Here is a 17,190-nt window from a genome sequence, read left to right as displayed (position 1 = left end):
TTAAAATGTGTAAAATACTAATTTTGTGTAACTGTGTGAATACTAACTTCCGCTTACTTTTTGATCTTCTCATCTGATTGCTGTTTGTCATTCTCCAGGTCCATTATGGACTCCTGGGCCAGTTTCAGATCACCCTCAAGCTTCCTCTTGGCTCTCTCAAGGTCCATACGGAGCTTCTTCTCTTGCTCCAGTGAGCCCTCAAGCTATTGTTACAGAAACCAGAGCATTTAATGCTGGTTTAGAGACACAAAATTAATTATCAATTGATTCAAGATCTTATTCTCATGACAAACATCTTACATCATCCACTTGCTGCTCAAGCTTTGTCTTAGATTTAGTCAGAGTGTTGACTTTGTCTTCCTCTGCCTGCAGGTCATCAAGAGTCTGCTGGTGTGCCTCTTGGAGGGCTTTCTTCTCTTTGGTCAGTTTGGCAATGCTCTCATCCTGAGAGGCCATCTCCTCTGTCAGGTTTTTAACCTAAATAGAAACATTGTTCATTGTTTTCACTCTCAAGGTCCTGAACAACCAGCGGTGTGAAGAACATGTGAAAAGATGATTGACCTTATTTTCTGTTGCATGTTTCTCCTTCTCCACTTTGGCCAAGGTGAGCTCTAGGTCATCGATGTCTTTCTTCAGTTCAGAGCATTCGTCCTCCAGTTTCCTCTTCTTGGCAGTGAGTTCAGCATTGATTTCCTCCTCATCCTCCAGTCTCTCGTTTGTCTCTTTGAGTTTTCCCTCGAGCTGAATCTTGCTTTTGATGAGACCTTCACATCTCTCTTCAGCATCAGAGAGGTTTTCAGTTTCCTGTTCATTGAGATGGATTTAGTTTAATAGCTTATGTTCATAGCTATTGCATCTATATTATTTACATGGTAATAGTTTAACACAAGTTTCTAATGAACTTACATATTCTATGGTTAATGTATTAGCATGGTTAAAGGAAAATTGTTTACAACTAAATGTGTCTAAAACAGTATGTATGTTTTTTTTTTCCCTAAGTCAAACAGTATCAGTAATGAACCAGATGTTTTTGCGTCTGGGGTGAGGCTGCAGGTAGTTTCTCAATATAAATACATTGGAGTATTGATTGATTCTAAACTTACATTCAAAGCTCAGGTAAAAAAGGTTTGTAAGCAGGTTAAGTTTATTCTTTGTAATTTAGGCTTATTAGAGATTATGTGTCACTAGAGGCAGCTAAGATGTTTAAGCACTCTATGGTTATTTCTCACATTATCTGTTGTTTAACAACCTGGTTTCAGGTGAGTTCTGTGACTCTTAAACCATTAGAGTCTTCATACAAATGTACACTTAAAGTTCTTGAAGAAATTGGTACATTTTCATCATTGTTCAATATTAAAAAATATAATCTGTTGAGTTGGGAAAATATGATTAACTATGCAAATGTATGCCTGATGTGCAAGATTAACTATGGTTTAACTTCTCCCCCTCTTAGTCAGTTACTATCGGAACAACTGCTTATCGCTCCAGAAGAGGTGCGTTAAGAGGGGATTGTATTATACCACTCAGATGGAGTAATCTTAGTCAGTCTGCTTTCTCTGTTTAAGCTGCACGACAGTGGAATGCTATTCCAGCAACTATAAGAGAACTAGATACATATCAATTAATTAGAGTTCAGGTGAAGAAATGGTTTATTAATAATTAGCTCTGTCAACATTAGAATTTACACCTGCTGGCTGTCCTGCTATTGTTTTGTATTTGTTTCTATTTTATTAAGTTGTTTTTATTGATAGATGGTTTTTATGTAGTGTGTTATGTATTTGTTTAAATTACTAGTATGTAATTTAACCACATATTTCTTTCTAGGGTGACTTGTAACATTCTGTCCATGGACTACAGATGAAAAATAGCCTTCAGCTAATTCAGGTGCATTTACAGAAATGTTTTATTAATGTGCAATGTCCATGTTAACTAAACAAATAAATAAATAAAAAATAAAAATAAAAAATAAATTAGGATCAGTAAGAGCTGAAATACTCACAGCTGCTACTTGCAGTTGAAGATCGTTTTTCTCCTGAAGAAGTGACACCATTTTCTCCTCAAGCTCTTTCTTTTTAGCTAATGCCTTTGCTAGATCCTCCTTCATTTTCTCATAGTTCTCCTTCATGGCTGCCATTTCTTTCTCAGTCTCTGCACTCTTCAGAAGAGGCTTGATCTTGAAGTAGAGCTTCATCCATGGCCAATGTTTCACATTCATGAATGAGCGGATGTTGTATTGGATGGAATAAATTGATTCTCTGTGTAATTTGCAATTAGTAAATTAGTCATTATCAATCTTTTGTAAAAAAACAGTTGTTTCAAACAGTTTTGTAAATTAATTTATACCTCCTCTCCATCATTTTGACAAACTCCTTCCTCATGACATATCCACGGCACAAAGCCTGAGTCATGGTAACCAGTGTTGCTAGTTTCTCATCTCTCATCTCCTCAAGAGTACCCAACAGACCAGCTTTGAAGAACACCTACAAGACCATTTGGAAAATAGTAGTTTTAAAGAAGCCAAGTAGATGTGAAAATAAATCTATTATATTATAAAATATACAGTGACATTCTAGAGAATTCTGTGCTTTCAACTTTGACTCAACTGTTTGGGGAGGCATAACAATGTCTCTGTGCAAAATGTGTGGTCCATTAAGAAATACTTTACTAAGCCTGGTGTGAACTTGACAGGCACAAAGCCTCAACCCGAACACAAATTGAACACATTTAAGATGAATTACAATGCCGACTGTAAGCCAGACCCCATCACCACTGCAGTGCCTGACCTTAAAGGGATGCTTCACCCAAAAATGCATGTAAAAATGTACTCAGGCTGTTCAATTTGGACCACAATAACTTTCGTTGTATAGAGAATAAACATTCTTCAATTATCTTCTCTTGTGTTCCACAAAAGAAAAAGAATGGTACAATGTGAAGGTGAGTCAATGACAGAATTTACATTTTTGGGTGTCCATATACTTTTTGGTTTAGGGTTAGTAGGGTTTTATCACCTTGGTGTGTCCAAACTTGTATTGGGTGTGGTCAACATCAATAGAGCCCAAGAGTTTCTCTGAAGCCTTTTTGTTGTCAATGAACTGGCCCTCAGGGATGACGCTAGCATTTAATACTTTGTATCTAGAGGACATTCAGGGGAGAGTCATATTCTCGTGAAGCCAAAAATATAGTTATAAGATGATGAAGATTAGGTTGTGCATCATCTCTAATTTGGTGGCTGGAAAAAGGTGTCTTTACCTCTGCTTGAAGTCACCATAGAGGATTCTGCTGGGGAAACCCTTCCTGCAGATTCTGATGCCCTCCAGCACACCATTACACCTGAGCTGGTGGATAACCAGGTAGTTCTCCATCAGACCTGCAATGTAAATATTCTTAAGGTTTTAGAGATATTTTCAAATCCGCGATGCATTTGAGTCTTCAGGGTTTAAGTTTACCTGGAGTCTTGGACTCATTAGGAATCAAGCAGCGCACAAAGTGAGGGTGAGTGCTCCTCAGGTTAGTCATCAGCTTACCCAAGTTCTCCTGTGGAAATATTTGTCATTAGTCCAATCTTTATTAGAGAAAAAGTTCACCTCCTTCATTAAAAAAGAGAATCTGTTTACCCTAAAAAGTGCAGAGACAGTCTGGAAGGAACCACCCTTCTTCTTCTTTTTTCCACCGCCCTCAGCTGTTTCATGTCAATAAAAAAAAAAGTCTGTATTGATCTTGTGTTGCTTTCCATTAAACCCTTTAATAAATCTCTATTTGAATCTTGTTGAATCTATTTGTTATCTTGCATAGTTATGTCATATTTTCATGAAACTTTAGAATCTGTGATCACATAGTGTGTAACACTCTGAAAATCTTATTCTTTTCTCTGTTTTTTTATATAAGCATGTGTCTTGTACATAGTTAAAAACACAAAGGAAATGCAGATGTTCATACCTTCAGCAGCTCCATGAGTGGCATACAGGAAGGCCAGCACTTTGAGCGATGACTTTTGGTAGAGTTGCACAACAGAGTCGTTCAGTGGATCCTTGTTCTTGTCCAACCAGCCATTAATGTTGTAGTCCACAGTGCCGGCGTAGTGCACCAGAGAGAAGTGGGCCTCTGCCTTACCTTTGGCAGGTTTGGGCTTCTGGAAAGCTGCACATTTGCCCAGATGCTGATCATGCAACTTGTTTTTGAAGCTTGTGTCTGTAGCTTTGGGGAACATGCACTCCTCTTCAAGGATGGAGAAGATGCCCATTGGCTGTTGAAGTAAAATTCATGTTCAAGTACAGGCACAATATGGATAGTAATTTATTTTTATAGTATATAATAGTCATTCATCATTTGTTGAATGCCCTCTTACCTTCTCAATGAGCTCAATGCAGGCAGCCAAGTCCATACCAAAGTCAATGAACTCCCATTCAATGCCTTCTTTCTTGTACTCCTCTTGCTCCAGAACAAACATGTGGTGGTTGAAGAACTGTTGCAGTTTCTCATTTGTGAAGTTGATGCAAAGCTGCTCCAAGCTGTTGAACTGATAATTAAACAGAGGCAAATTCTTACTGCTGACTGTTATCTTTTATGTCTTGATTCTTACACAGACATTAGTAACTGATGCTCACATCAAAGATCTCAAATCCAGCGATGTCCAGCACACCAATGAAGAACTGTCTAGGCTGCTTTGTGTCCAACATCTCATTGATACGGATGACCATCCACAAGAACATTTTCTCATAGACAGACTTGCAGAGCGCAGAGACTGCGTTGTTCACCTGAGAAATTCATAGGTCAGTGTAGATCATATTATTACACTGTGAATATCTATGAGACATTTCTAGCTTTTATCATTTATCGAGTAGAGTAGATAAGTGAGCACCTGTGGTACTGTCTGGCCTTTGGTCACCATCTCATTTCCGACCTTCACTCTGGGGAAACATAGAGCTTTCAGCATGTCAGCGGAGTTGAGGCCCATGAGGTAGGCGATTTTATCAGCCACTGAGGAAGAACAGAGAAGTTTTATGCATTATTGTCACTAATGAAGTGAATGTTCACATGTTAATATGTGCTAAAAGTACGTCTTACCCTCAGTGCCATCAGGTTCGGCCTGCTCCTCTCTCTGCTTCTGTTTGAACTTCATGTTCCCATGATGCATCACAGCACCTGTCAGCTTGTAGATGCTGTTTTTCTCATCAGCACTGAAGCCCAGAATGTCAATCGCAGTCTGTTTATACAATGACCGAATTAATCACACATTATTAATTAAGGTCAAAGAGATGGGTATTTTATATTGTATGTCACGCAGTATTCAGTTTATGCTGGTGTTTTTCTGATGTTTGTTTGCTCAGACATATTTCATAGAATCTGAAAATACTAGTACTACTACTGCTAATAATAATGCAGTTGTCCACATACATCTGTGGCAATGAACTCCTCCACATCATTGATACTCTTGACAGTGATTTCACCCTGGCTGATCATTGGATAGTCGTAAGGGTTGGTGGTGATGAGCAGGGCCTCTGTAAAGAATTGATGTGCATTATGTTAACAGTGTTCTCAAACATGGAAATAAATGAAATGCACAAGACTGTAGATTTCTCACCGAGCAGCTCTGGCTTGTGTCCGGTCATGAGCTGGTAGAAGATGTGGTAGCTCCTCTCAGCAGACAGCTGGAATGTAACTCTTGACTTTTCCAGCAGATCTTTAAAAGAGAGAGAGAGAGAGAGAGAGAAAAAAAAGACATTGACTTCAATTGATTTACCCACATCTTAACCTCCAATTAAAATGTTTGGCTTAAAACAGTGTTGACTCACAAGTTTCAATATCAGCTGAGGCCAGTTTTCCAGTGGTCCCAAAGTGAATCCTGATGAATTTACCCTATGAAGATTGACATTTACAAAAGCTCAGGTGTTTGGAAGCTTTGAAGGTGTGACTGAAGTTGTATAATGTTATAATGATTCATTAGTTCAACTTACAAAACGAGAGGAGTTGTCATTCCTCACAGTCTTGGCATTACCATAAGCCTCCAGCAGAGGGTTGGCTGCCACGATTTGGTCCTCCAGTGATCCCTGTATATAATTGTAGTACAATGAATAGTTATGAGGTAAAGCACAAATACTGTAATGCAGTGTAATCCAACATAACTCCAGTCCTCAGGACCCACCTCCCAGAATGTTTTAGATGTCTTCCTGTTCAACGCACTAAGAAGCTGATGAGTTGAAGGTGTTTTAACTAGCGAAATATATCAGAAACATTGTGGTAGGTGGGTTCCCAGGAATGGAGTTGAGAAACACTGGTGTAATCAATAACATTGTCTTGAAGAGATATTCACTAACCTGCATTTTTCCAGGGACAGCTTCTGCCTTCTTCGGTCCAGACATTGCACCAACTGTTGCAAAGTACTGAATGACACGTTTTGTGTTCACAGTCTTTCCAGCACCAGATTCTCCACTGGAGGTTCACAATAGATCATGATTTAGTCATAAATCTTCTACGGATTTACATTATAATCAAAAAGTTTCAGGTTATTTCAGAAGAATATTTACTCACGTAATCAGAACAGACTGGTTCTCACGATCTGAAATTACACCATGAAATGTTAACAGGGATTCCAAATACAGGTAGTACTTTATAACACTTTATGCCTTCAAGTTAATACAAAGTATTTTAAATGCATTCATAATTATTTTTTTTAGTCATTCATTCATGCATATAGATAGTGTATAAGTGTATATAGATGAGGTTCAGTAACTTTTTATGCAATAATACGTGTAATGGTTATTATGAAGTAATTATTAATTAAATGTAATGTTGAAAGACCAGCTAGGTATGGTTTATTAGCTAGTTGTTAACTAAGGATAAAAAAATCATTATCAGTCCTTTTTAATATGAAGTGAAGTCAAGTCAAGTCAAGTCAAGTGAAGTGACGTGTAGCCAAGTATGGTGTCCCATATTTGGAATTTGTGCTCTGCATTTCACCCATCCAAGTGCACACACAGACTATGAACTTATAACTGTAGCAGTGGTCGGCCATTTTTGCTGTGGCGCCTGGGGAAACGTATTAAACATTTTTAATAAGCATTAAACATCAAGGCTACATTATGTAACTTTTGGCTCTCTAGCTGTTGAAGCATAAAACTAAAAGTTACTTGTGGAAGACTAACTTCCCCTGCAGATAGTAGTTGCCTGAACTCTTTATTTTTTTCAAGGATATGACGTAAACACAGATGAATGAAATAATAGGTTGCAGTTTCCTGCGAAACCTATATAAATATATATTTATAAATTTTATATACGTAAGGCAAAAACAGTTGGATTTATCATGTATGTGCACATTATTTACATTTTGTGAATGAATAATGAGTAAAATGCAAAAATCGACAGTAGAAGGTGAAATGTGCACTCATATTTTACATTATGTAGTTATTGTAAATGTTTTTTTTTTCTTCATTGTCTAAGTTTTTCATAACTCTTGTTTGTTGAGACCCTTCTGGAATCCACTTACCAGTGAGCATGAACTGGTAGGCGTTGTCGGAGATGGAGAAGATGTGAGGCGGGGCTTCAATCCTCTTTTTGCCTCTGTATCCAGCCACAACGACTGCATCGTACACTGGGAGCCACTTGTAGGGATTGACAGTGACGCAGAACAAGCCAGAGTAGGTCTGAAACGGAGATAGTCCAGTATAACAATTCTTTCGCCCCCTCCCATGAATAAAAGAATGAAATATAATTTGCTTAGACTTACGTAGATCATCCATGCTGCGTAACGTTCTTTGAGGTTAAACAGCACAGCAGGCTCATTGAGGTGGGTCATCATGGCCATGTCCTCCATTTTGTCAAACTTGGGAGGATTCATGGGGAAGATTTCATCTTCTTTTACCGTGACAGTCTGTAATGAACATTGATCGGTAATCAAGAAAGACTTTCATACACACATTTGTATGATATTTAACTGAAGATCTTTAACCTCTGCAGACTCAAGCACAGTAACATATGAAATAGATTTTATCCATGATACTTACTTTCCCACTGTGAGTTTTGACAGTAGCTTTTCCACCCTCTTTACTAACAAGAGTACCTTTCAGGTACATCTCGTCTGGATCTGTCACGAAGAATGCCGTTTTGGCATCAAAGGGGGTGTTCTGAGCCTCTATTCTCTCTCTTTCTGGCTTCCGGAGGAAAACGGCCGCCGGGCCGAAGCACTCCATCTCACCATCTCCCATGATTGCACTGTGGAGTAAAATATTCACCTTAACTCTGCTTAGTATTACCTCTCTACTTTTCTCAGGATTTCAGATTCTAAACTGGTCATCTTGTCATTATCATTACAATGTTGTAATCAGTAGACGTAACTTGTATTAGTTTACCTTTAATGATGCTCCGAGAGGGAAAAAAGCAGCTGTCAATTTATGGATTCTGAAAAAGATCAAGAGATAGTCAGTGAAGTGTATTAGCATCTTCCATTATGGGTTAGTATACATCATTTGATTAAGAACACTCAGGCATTCTACATTAATTCTTAAATTAAAATGAACCTGTCAAATTAAAATGTGCAGTTACCCCACCTTAGCCTGGTCACTGTTAGTCTTTGGGGGGTCAGGGGCTGCTGTTTATATAGTGTCATTACTGAGCACTCAGCAGAACTGTCCAGCCAGATTTGGTCATGTTATTTTACTTGGTGTGATGTTTCTCTGTTCCGGGGAGGAAATTGGAAGATGTTGTCATTCATCTAATACGAGGAATATCGTTATATTGGTACACACAGATAATGGATGTTGGGTTAATAGACATGGCATAAAAGTTTGTCACAGTCCATGTTTTTTTAGATTGTAACTCTTGTAGATATTGTAGATTTAATTTGATGTTGAGGTCCTATTTCAGTGTAGCATCTTTAAAACTAAGGGAACTTGGCACAGCAGAGAAACTCTCAGAAGCAGTCAAATGTCACTGGTATTCTGTTTCAGGTGACATCAAGACTTGTAACTTAGAATTTATATGTCAGTTAAAACTGCTTTTTCTGTTCCCGTTGTTCATTTACATTGCAATTAAGGTTTGATATCAGTGTTGTTAGTGATCACATGAGCCAGGGGCAGAGAGGACAGCTTGGCTGGTTTTCCAAGAATTCTCCCAACTTTTGCCAGCAGGAGATAAAATTAAAATCTTAAAAACCTCGAAGATTTATTACCAGAGATGGATGGTATCCTTCCAAATGAAAAATAATATCACTGACAGATTTTTTTATTGGGCTATTAAATCTCAGTAGTCATGGCGTGAAGTAAACTGGACTGTGATATTATGTGATATTATGACTCTCAAAGTTATAAACAGCATGTGCTTATATGGAAAAATCATAATTATAGCACAGCGAGAGCTGCTGTTTGTATTATGAGGATTAGGTCACTTATCCATACAAGCAGCAGTGAAGGCTTGATGGGAACTGTCAGTAAGTCTTCTGCTTCATTTTAATTTACCTTAAATCAATAAGAAAAAGTAATGTAAATGTTTACGTTTCTGTTTGTTGAATATGTCCAGTTGGTACTTCCAGTATACTATTTTACTCTGTGGTTTACGTTGTAGATATTATTAACTGCATTCAGAAGAGTTTGAAGCTCTAGCTTGATTTAAATATGAGCATACAGTAAATGTTTTGCCTAATAACACTAGGTGTAAGGTAGTATATAGAACGTATTATTCTTTCATTATTCTTTAAGAAAATGACAGTTATTTTGCTCTGCCTTTCTTAAAATTGTGTCTGAAGTTCAAATTCAAAACTAGTCAAGTCAAGTCACCTTTATTTATATAGCGCTTTTAACAATTCAGATTGTGTCAAAGCAGCTTTACATTGATAACTGGTAAATAATTTTGGCTGCACAGCAGCTCTTAAAGAAAATGGTGTAATTGTCCAACTATTGTGGCATGCTAGGATGCATTGGAGCAGAATTTATATATGATGTGCAAGAAAAGTCATTACTATACCATATTCCTTACAGTTCAGCTTTTTGCCGATGTAAAAATCTATTTCTTTCTGCTGAGCTGTGGTAATATTCAATACAACAGCAATATAACCAGCAAAGTGAAAAGACTACTGTCTTTGTAAAAAAAAAAAAAAAAAAAAATATATATATATATATATATATATATATAAGCCCCTTCCCCTTTGATTGCGAAAGTGAAAGTGCCCTTTGCGGTCGCATCGCGGTGCCCCCGCGTTCCCATTTCTCCCCCCCCCCCCCCCCAGAACGTGAGCGAGATCCACAAGCCTTCCACAACAACCCCCCCACCCCCCCCCAAACAAAAAGTGATTTCGATTGAGGGAGAGCCACATTAAAAGTCAAAACCAGCCATTGTGCCATGTCTTACATCGTGTACCCCGTGCGAGGCTGTCTACACTGTGAATGTAAGGGAGCAATGTCCTGTCATTTCTGGGCCGTTTCTCAAATATAAAAGGGAATGAATATTTTCAGAATAAAACTTTGAAATCTCATCTTAATATAAGTAATAAAGTTCAAGGTCAGAGGAGCTGCTGAGATAAAGCCTGTTCCAAATGGTCTCTTGTGTTTTGTTTTCTTATAAATCCTTTTTGTATATAAAAATGTTTTTTTTATATTGTTTTTGAAAGGTTTTCTCCACGCTTTTGTTCTATTCAGACTGGACTACTGCAGTGCTCTCTTGGCAAGCCTTCCAGCATGCACTGTCAAACCTCTGCAACTGATCCAGAATGAAGCAGCAAGAGTGTTCTTTAACAAGCAGAAGAGACATAAACTTGCACTGGTTGCCAACTGACGCTCACAGCAGATTCAAGGTACTGATGATTGCACCTCTGCACCTTCTATTCTGTCTATCTGTCTGTTTGTCTGTCTGTCCATCCGTCCATCACATATTGTTGCCTCTTTGTTGGTTTGATTGCTTCTATTGTTCTCCTCATTTGTAAGTTGTTTTGGATAAAAGTGTCTGCTAAATGATTAAATGTATTAAATGCAATTGCTCAAATCCGATCATAATTCATAATGGGAAATGCAATATATAAAAAATGTTGCAGTGTCTGATTCTGTGGATGAGCACATTAGTTACTGCAGTTGAACCTCCGCTCTGATATATGTTAGGTGTGTAACGGTTCACATATATCTGTGCCGACAACTTTCGGCCAGGGTCTTTTGGTTCAGTATGCATGTGTATCGAATGAATACAGGTTGTGTCCGAAATCGCATACTAAGTACTTACTTTGCAAGCGCTAAAAAAGTATGTTCTATATTGTATGAATGTGTGTAGTATGAATATAATCCGGATGAACTACTTTCATCCTGTTATCATTGTCATGTGACCAACGGCGTCAGTTGTGTCACTTCACTGCCTTTCACAAATCCTCTCCTGTAGCCTCATGGGATAGTAAAATGTTTATCGTGTGCACACTTCAGAATCTCGCTGTAAGTAGTAGGTCATCTGGGTGATTTTTTCTTACTCTTTTACAAGTACTGTGAATTAATTTAATTTAAACATAATTTAATATTGTTAATGATGACATTTTAGCAAAAAAATCAGCTAATGGATGAATATAAATATTAATTTTTTATAACTATACTATAAATATTATTTTGGATTTATTATTGTTTATCTCCTATAGATGATTACGCTAATGATTTAATAAGGTGATTTATGAATCAATCTGCCGAGATTAAACTGTCATATACAGGCTGTTTGTCTTTGAAAAAAGTGATTGAGTATGTGTTATAGTTTGAAAGTAGAAAAAACAAGGGACAACAAAGTCAAAATTTGCCATTTTATTGGACACAGAAAACTCAACACAAGTAAGTCATATCATATGCTTGCTTGAATGTGTTCTTTCTTGTCTTCATTCTTCATCTTTACTCTTGAAAATTCGAAATAATATAATTAGATTTTGTGGAAAGTGTTTCATAAATATGTATAAAAAATAACCTTTCAGAGTTCTACATGATCATCAGTTGCTACCTTTCCGACCTCACGGCTCTTGGCCCTCAGCTTGTTGACCTGGGACTCGGCGATGTCAGCGCGCTCCTGAGCCTCCTCCAGCTCATGCTGCACCTTCCTGTACCTGGACAGGTGAGTGTTGGCCTGCTCCTCCTGTTACGATTACACAAGATATCCAACCCATTTCATAGCAGTGCATTCATGGCACTGGACGCTTTTGTCAATACTAAAACTTCACGCTCAAGACATTTGATATTAGACTTACAGATTCTTCAGCCTGGCGCTTGTAGGCCTTCACTTTCAGCTGCAGCTTGTCTACCAGATCCTGCAGTCGGGTCACGTTCTTCTTGTCTTCCTCAGTCTTTGGGTGTAAATATGGGTCATGGTCTTAGTTAAAGTATATATATTACTATAAAAGGTGGTACATTTCTAATTCCTAGGCAGTTTTACCTGGTAGGTGAGCTCCTTCACCCTCCTCTCATATTTGCGCACTCCTTTCACAGCGTCTGCACCACGTCTCTGCTCAGCTTCAACTTCAGACTCCAACTCACGCACCTTCAGTAGAGTTATTGTTTCACCGGTCAAATCTCTGCCATGACCAGTACATCTGAGAATGTGTTTTGTTCTTAAACATTCAAATTTACCCTGGACTCCAGTTTCTGGAGCTGTTTCTTTCCACCCTTCATGGCCAGACTTTCAGCCTCATCCAGACGGTGCTGCAGGTCTTTGACAGTCACCTCCAGGTTCTTCTTCATCCTCTCCAGGTGAGCACTGGTGTCCTGCTCCTTCTTCAGCTCCTCAGCCATCATGGCAGCCTGTAATATAAGCCAGTTAAAATGAACTAACCAGTATAGATAGAAATACCTTTCATGACTGTTTCATTTGTAAACACATGCACCTATAAACAATGCAAATAACTGTTTAAATTAGAATAGAGTAGCAGAATGTAAACACTCACATCAGTGATGGCCTTCTTGGCCTTCTCCTCTGCATTTCTGGCCTCCTGGACTGAATCATCCACCTCACCTTGAACCTGGACCAGATCAGCCTCAAGCTTCTTCTTGGTGTTAATAAGACTTGTATTCTGTGGGATGTAAGCAGTTAGTGTAGTGTACATTTATATAATAGTTTATCATGTATGCTGAATTTATTCCTGGTATTTAGTAATTGTTTGTACTTGTGAGTGCAGCAGTCCCACACGCTCGCTGGCATCAACCAGCTCCTGCTCCGCCACTTTGCGGCCTCTCTCTGTTTGCTCCAGTGCAGCTCTCAGCTCCTCAATCTCTGCTTGCATCAGGTTATTCCTGCGCTCCACCATGGCCACCTGCTCCTTCATGTCCTCCTGTCCTCTGAGAGCGTCATCAAGGTGCAGCTGGGCATCCTGTGGTAACATTCTTTCTTTGTTAGTTCTCTTGTTTTGGGTAATTCATGTATGACATTCATATTGTCAAACATTTAATACTTATTGTAATTCCACATTCTACAGAAAGATACCTTGAGTTGGCCTTGGACATTCCTGAGCTGTTTCTGGGCCTCAGCAGCCTGGCGGTTGGCATGACTCAGCTGGATCTCCATCTCATTCAGATCTCCCTCCATCTTCTTTTTGACTCTCAGGGCATCGTTTCTGCTCCTGACCTCAGAGTCCAGAGTGCTCTGCATGGAATCGATGACTCTTTGGCTGTTCCTCTTGATCTGTTCCATCTCCTCATCCTTCTCAGCAAGCTTCCTGTCAATCTCACTCTTCACCTGGTTCAGCTCCAGCTGCACACGAAGAATCTTGGACTCTTCATGCTCCAGGGTGCCCTACAAGGACAAAAGGAAAAAATTGACTTGCTTTTTAAATTTGTCACAATATGCTGTAGTCTCTAGAGAGATGGTACATTTCTGAAGTTTTAAGAAGCAAATAATTAGCAGACACTAAGATTTTCATTTAAGGTTTAGAACCATTCCATATTCAATGTTTTAATATTATTCAAAGCAGTGGTATCATAATGTTTGTATTATAGCAAAGGAATGGCACCTCAGCTTCTTCAAGTGCAGTCTGGATCTCTGATTTCTCAGACTCCACTGTCTTCTTGGCTTTCTCTAACTCATGAATGCTCTTTCCAGTCTCTCCAAGCTGCTCAGTGAGGTCAGAAATCTCCTCTAAAAGGGTTTAAAAATCATAAGTGTAAGATTTTCTGTTATTATGCATATCTTTTTTTAGTCCTTGTTGTACAAACAAAAAGTTGCATTACGTTGCAGATTCTTGTTCTCCCTCTTCAGGGTCTCCAGGTGGTCAAGAGCTTCCTCATAGGAGTTCTTCATTTTGAAAAGCTCAGTGCTGAGAGAACGAGCTTCTTTCTGAGCACCTTCTAGTTCAGCCTGACTTTCCTCATACTTCTGTTTCCAGTCTGCCAGCACCTGATAATGAAAGAAATGTGGTAATCATTAATTAGTAAAGTCCAGAATTCGTGGTTTATGTTTACAGGTTATCCATGTATTTCTTACCTTGTCAAAGTTTCTCTGCTTCTTGTCAAGGTTGGCTGCCAATGCATTTGCCCTCTCCACATCAATCATGAGATCCTCTACTTCACCCTGCAGTCTCTGTTTGGTCTTTTCCAGAGAGGCACACTTGGAGTTCACCGCCTCAATGGATTCTTCAGCTTCCTGCAGACGCTGGGCCAGCTTTTTCCTGAGGAAAGTGATTTGAAATTATGAAATCTTATTAATATTTGTCATATTAAATGTAGGATACTGAAGACTTTTTTCCAATGATGTATTTACTTGGATTCCTCAAGCTCCTCAGTGCGTTGGATGGCATCAGTCTCATATTTGGTTCTCCACTGAGCTACCTCACTGTTGGCCTTAGACATTCCACGCTGGAGTTCAGCTTTGGCCTCCTGCTCTTCCTCATACTGCTCTCTGAGCAAATCACAGTCATGGCGAGCAGACTGAACCGCATGGGCCAGAGCGTTCTTGGCCTTATCAGACGGACACATTTTGAGTTTTTCAACAGTTTACCATCCATACAATGGTTTAGATTATCAAATTAATCATGTATAACTTTACCTTGACTTCTTCTTCAATATGTCTTTTAAGTTCCTCAATTTGTTGTACATAAGCCTGTTTTCCTCTAGTTAATTGTGAAACAAGTGCTTCTTTCTCTTCAAGTTGGCGACTAAATTCACCTTGGGAACAGGTTGAAGATATTACCATGAAATATAATAACATACAAACTTTTTTACTCAATTTTTTGAGGTTTTTACATGTGCAGCTTACTCTTTCTTACCATTTTCAGTCTGAAGTCTTGCACGTTGTGCGTTCATGTCATTCAGCTGACGAATATTTTCATCACTCTTGGCCTTGATTTCACTCAGCTGGTCTTCCAGGGTGCGGCATATCTTCTCTAAATTACCCTAAAGAGATTCAAGGTTATATACAGATGTTTGTAAAGATGCTTTTATATTTAATGATCCTCTAGTGACATTACCTTTGATTTAGCTACAGCCTCCATGTTACTTGTCAAGTCATCAATCTCCATCTTGTATTCACTCTTCTCCTTCTCCAGCTTCTGCTTGACTCGCTGGAGGTTGTCGATCTGTTCTCCGAGCTCAGCCACACTGTCTGCCTGCTTCTTTCGGAGAGCTGCTGCCGTAGCTTCATGCTGCAAGGTGGACTCTTCCAGATCACGACGCAACTTCTGGAATTCAGCTTCACGCTTCTTGTTCATCTCAATCTGGGCAGCAGTGGCACCACCAGCTTCCTCAAGCCTCTCGCTGATCTCTTCAAGTTCCCTGGAGAGATCAGCTCTCTGCTTCTCCACTTTAGCACGAGCAGCTCGTTCTGCCTCAATTTCCTCTTCCAGCTCCTCGATACGGGCCTAAATAAATAAATAAATAAAACTGAATTACCCAGTGATATTGGTAACGTGGGTTTTCCCAGCTATGCTTCTATTTCATATAACACATTGAAAAGATTATGGTTAGTGTTACCTGAAGTTCTTTGATCTTCTTCTGAAGCTGTGCTCCCAAAGACTGTTCATCCTCAATCTTGCTGAGAAGCTGACTTATCTCAAAGTCCTTCCTGTTTTTAAAGTATTGTTTTTAAAATGAGAAAAAAAACTTATTTTGTGCAATTGTGTAAAGTTCAAACATCTGATGTCCACTCACTTTTTGATCTTCTCATCTGATTGCTGTTTGTCATTCTCCAGGTCCATTATGGACTCCTGGGCCAGTTTCAGATCACCCTCAAGCTTCCTCTTGGCTCTCTCAAGGTCCATACGGAGCTTCTTCTCTTGCTCCAGTGAGCCCTCAAGCTATTGTTACAGAAACCAGAGCATTTAATGCTGATTTAGAGACACAAAATTAATTATCAATTGATTCAAGATCTTATTCTCATGACAAACATCTTACATCATCCACTTGCTGCTCAAGCTTTGTCTTAGATTTAGTCAGAGTGTTGACTTTGTCTTCCTCTGCCTGAAGGTCATCAAGAGTCTGCTGGTGTGCCTCTTGGAGGGCTTTCTTCTCTTTGGTCAGCTTGGCAATGCTCTCATCCTGAGAGGCCATCTCCTCCGTCAGGTTTTTAACCTAAATGGAAACATTCACCGGTTTCATTCTCAAGATCCCAAACAATCAACAGTGTGAAGAACATGTGAAAAGATGATTGACCTTATTTTCTGTTGCATGTTTCTCCTTCTCCACTTTGGCCAAGGTGAGCTCCAGGTCGTCGATGTCTTTCTTCAGTTCAGAGCATTCATCCTCCAGTTTCCTCTTCTTGGCAGTGAGCTCAGCATTGATTTCCTCCTCATCCTCCAGTCTCTCGGTTGTCTCTTTGAGTTTTCCCTCTAGCTGGATCTTGCTTTTGATGAGACCTTCACATCTCTCCTCAGCATCAGAGAGGTTTTCAGTTTCCTGTTCATTGAGATGGATGTAGTTTATTGGCTTATGTTCATAGCTGTTGCATCTATATTAGGATCAATAAGAGCTGAAATACTCACAGCTGCTACTTGCAGTTGAAGATCGTTTTTCTCCTGAAGAAGTGACACCATTTTCTCCTCAAGCTCTTTCTTTTTAGCTAATGCCTTTGATAGATCCTCCTTCATTTTCTCATAGTTCTCCTTCATGGCTGCCATTTCTTTCTCAGTCTCTGCACTCTTCAGAAGAGGCTTGATCTTGAAGTAGAGCTTCATCCATGGCCAATGTTTCACATTCATGAATGAGCGGATGTTGTATTGGATTGAATAAATTGATTCTCTGTGTAATTTGCAAACTTGTAAATTAG

At 39.1% G+C, this 17,190-nt stretch overlaps 1 protein-coding gene and 1 long non-coding RNA gene across 14 annotated transcripts in view; one reads left to right on the top strand and one right to left on the bottom strand.

Annotated features, from left to right (window-relative positions):
• LOC127521373 (uncharacterized) overlaps positions 1-17,190 on the top strand; it is a 144,425-nt gene that overhangs the window by 98,111 nt on the left and 29,124 nt on the right. For all 7 annotated transcript variants that reach the window (XR_007932334.1, XR_007932333.1, XR_007932338.1 and 4 more), the window contains one exon: positions 10,626-10,780. This is a non-coding gene — a long non-coding RNA (uncharacterized LOC127521373). The remainder of the gene's footprint in view (positions 1-10,625; positions 10,781-17,190) is intronic.
• LOC127521334 (myosin heavy chain, fast skeletal muscle) overlaps positions 1-17,190 on the bottom strand; it is a 63,357-nt gene that overhangs the window by 25,495 nt on the left and 20,672 nt on the right. For 2 of the 7 annotated variants that reach the window (XM_051910539.1, XM_051910537.1), the window contains exons 3-23: positions 7,484-7,640; positions 6,529-6,556; positions 6,315-6,429; positions 5,955-6,047; positions 5,793-5,856; positions 5,582-5,680; positions 5,395-5,498; positions 5,065-5,203; positions 4,859-4,977; positions 4,605-4,754; positions 4,346-4,516; positions 3,937-4,243; positions 3,615-3,679; positions 3,447-3,534; positions 3,250-3,367; positions 3,009-3,132; positions 2,344-2,480; positions 2,000-2,255; positions 562-804; positions 301-477; positions 58-203 (exon numbers count right to left, since the gene is read on the bottom strand). In XM_051910539.1, coding sequence (XP_051766499.1) covers positions 58-203; positions 301-477; positions 562-804; positions 2,000-2,255; positions 2,344-2,480; positions 3,009-3,132; positions 3,250-3,367; positions 3,447-3,534; positions 3,615-3,679; positions 3,937-4,243; positions 4,346-4,516; positions 4,605-4,754; positions 4,859-4,977; positions 5,065-5,203; positions 5,395-5,498; positions 5,582-5,680; positions 5,793-5,856; positions 5,955-6,047; positions 6,315-6,429; positions 6,529-6,556; positions 7,484-7,640 — 2,900 coding nt within the window. Of the gene's footprint in view, positions 1-57; positions 204-300; positions 478-561; positions 805-1,999; positions 2,256-2,343; positions 2,481-3,008; positions 3,133-3,249; positions 3,368-3,446; positions 3,535-3,614; positions 3,680-3,936; positions 4,244-4,345; positions 4,517-4,604; positions 4,755-4,858; positions 4,978-5,064; positions 5,204-5,394; positions 5,499-5,581; positions 5,681-5,792; positions 5,857-5,954; positions 6,048-6,314; positions 6,430-6,528; positions 6,557-7,483; positions 7,641-7,723; positions 7,868-8,000; positions 8,209-8,345; positions 8,393-11,741; positions 11,846-11,946; positions 12,079-12,190; positions 12,287-12,375; positions 12,481-12,569; positions 12,741-12,883; positions 13,010-13,102; positions 13,307-13,419; positions 13,729-13,945; positions 14,071-14,162; positions 14,329-14,415; positions 14,600-14,691; positions 14,889-14,976; positions 15,096-15,196; positions 15,324-15,397; positions 15,788-15,899; positions 15,991-16,076; positions 16,223-16,319; positions 16,497-16,577; positions 16,821-16,906; positions 17,163-17,190 lie in introns of those variants that run through there. The other 5 variants (XM_051910535.1, XM_051910541.1, XM_051910536.1 and 2 more) reach the window with 5 other exon arrangements.

The sequence above is a fragment of the Ctenopharyngodon idella genome, chromosome 10, assembly GCF_019924925.1.
Source record: "Ctenopharyngodon idella isolate HZGC_01 chromosome 10, HZGC01, whole genome shotgun sequence".
Classification (NCBI taxonomy): Eukaryota; Metazoa; Chordata; class Actinopteri; order Cypriniformes; family Xenocyprididae; genus Ctenopharyngodon; species Ctenopharyngodon idella.
This window is presented reverse-complemented; position numbering and strand designations above follow the sequence as displayed.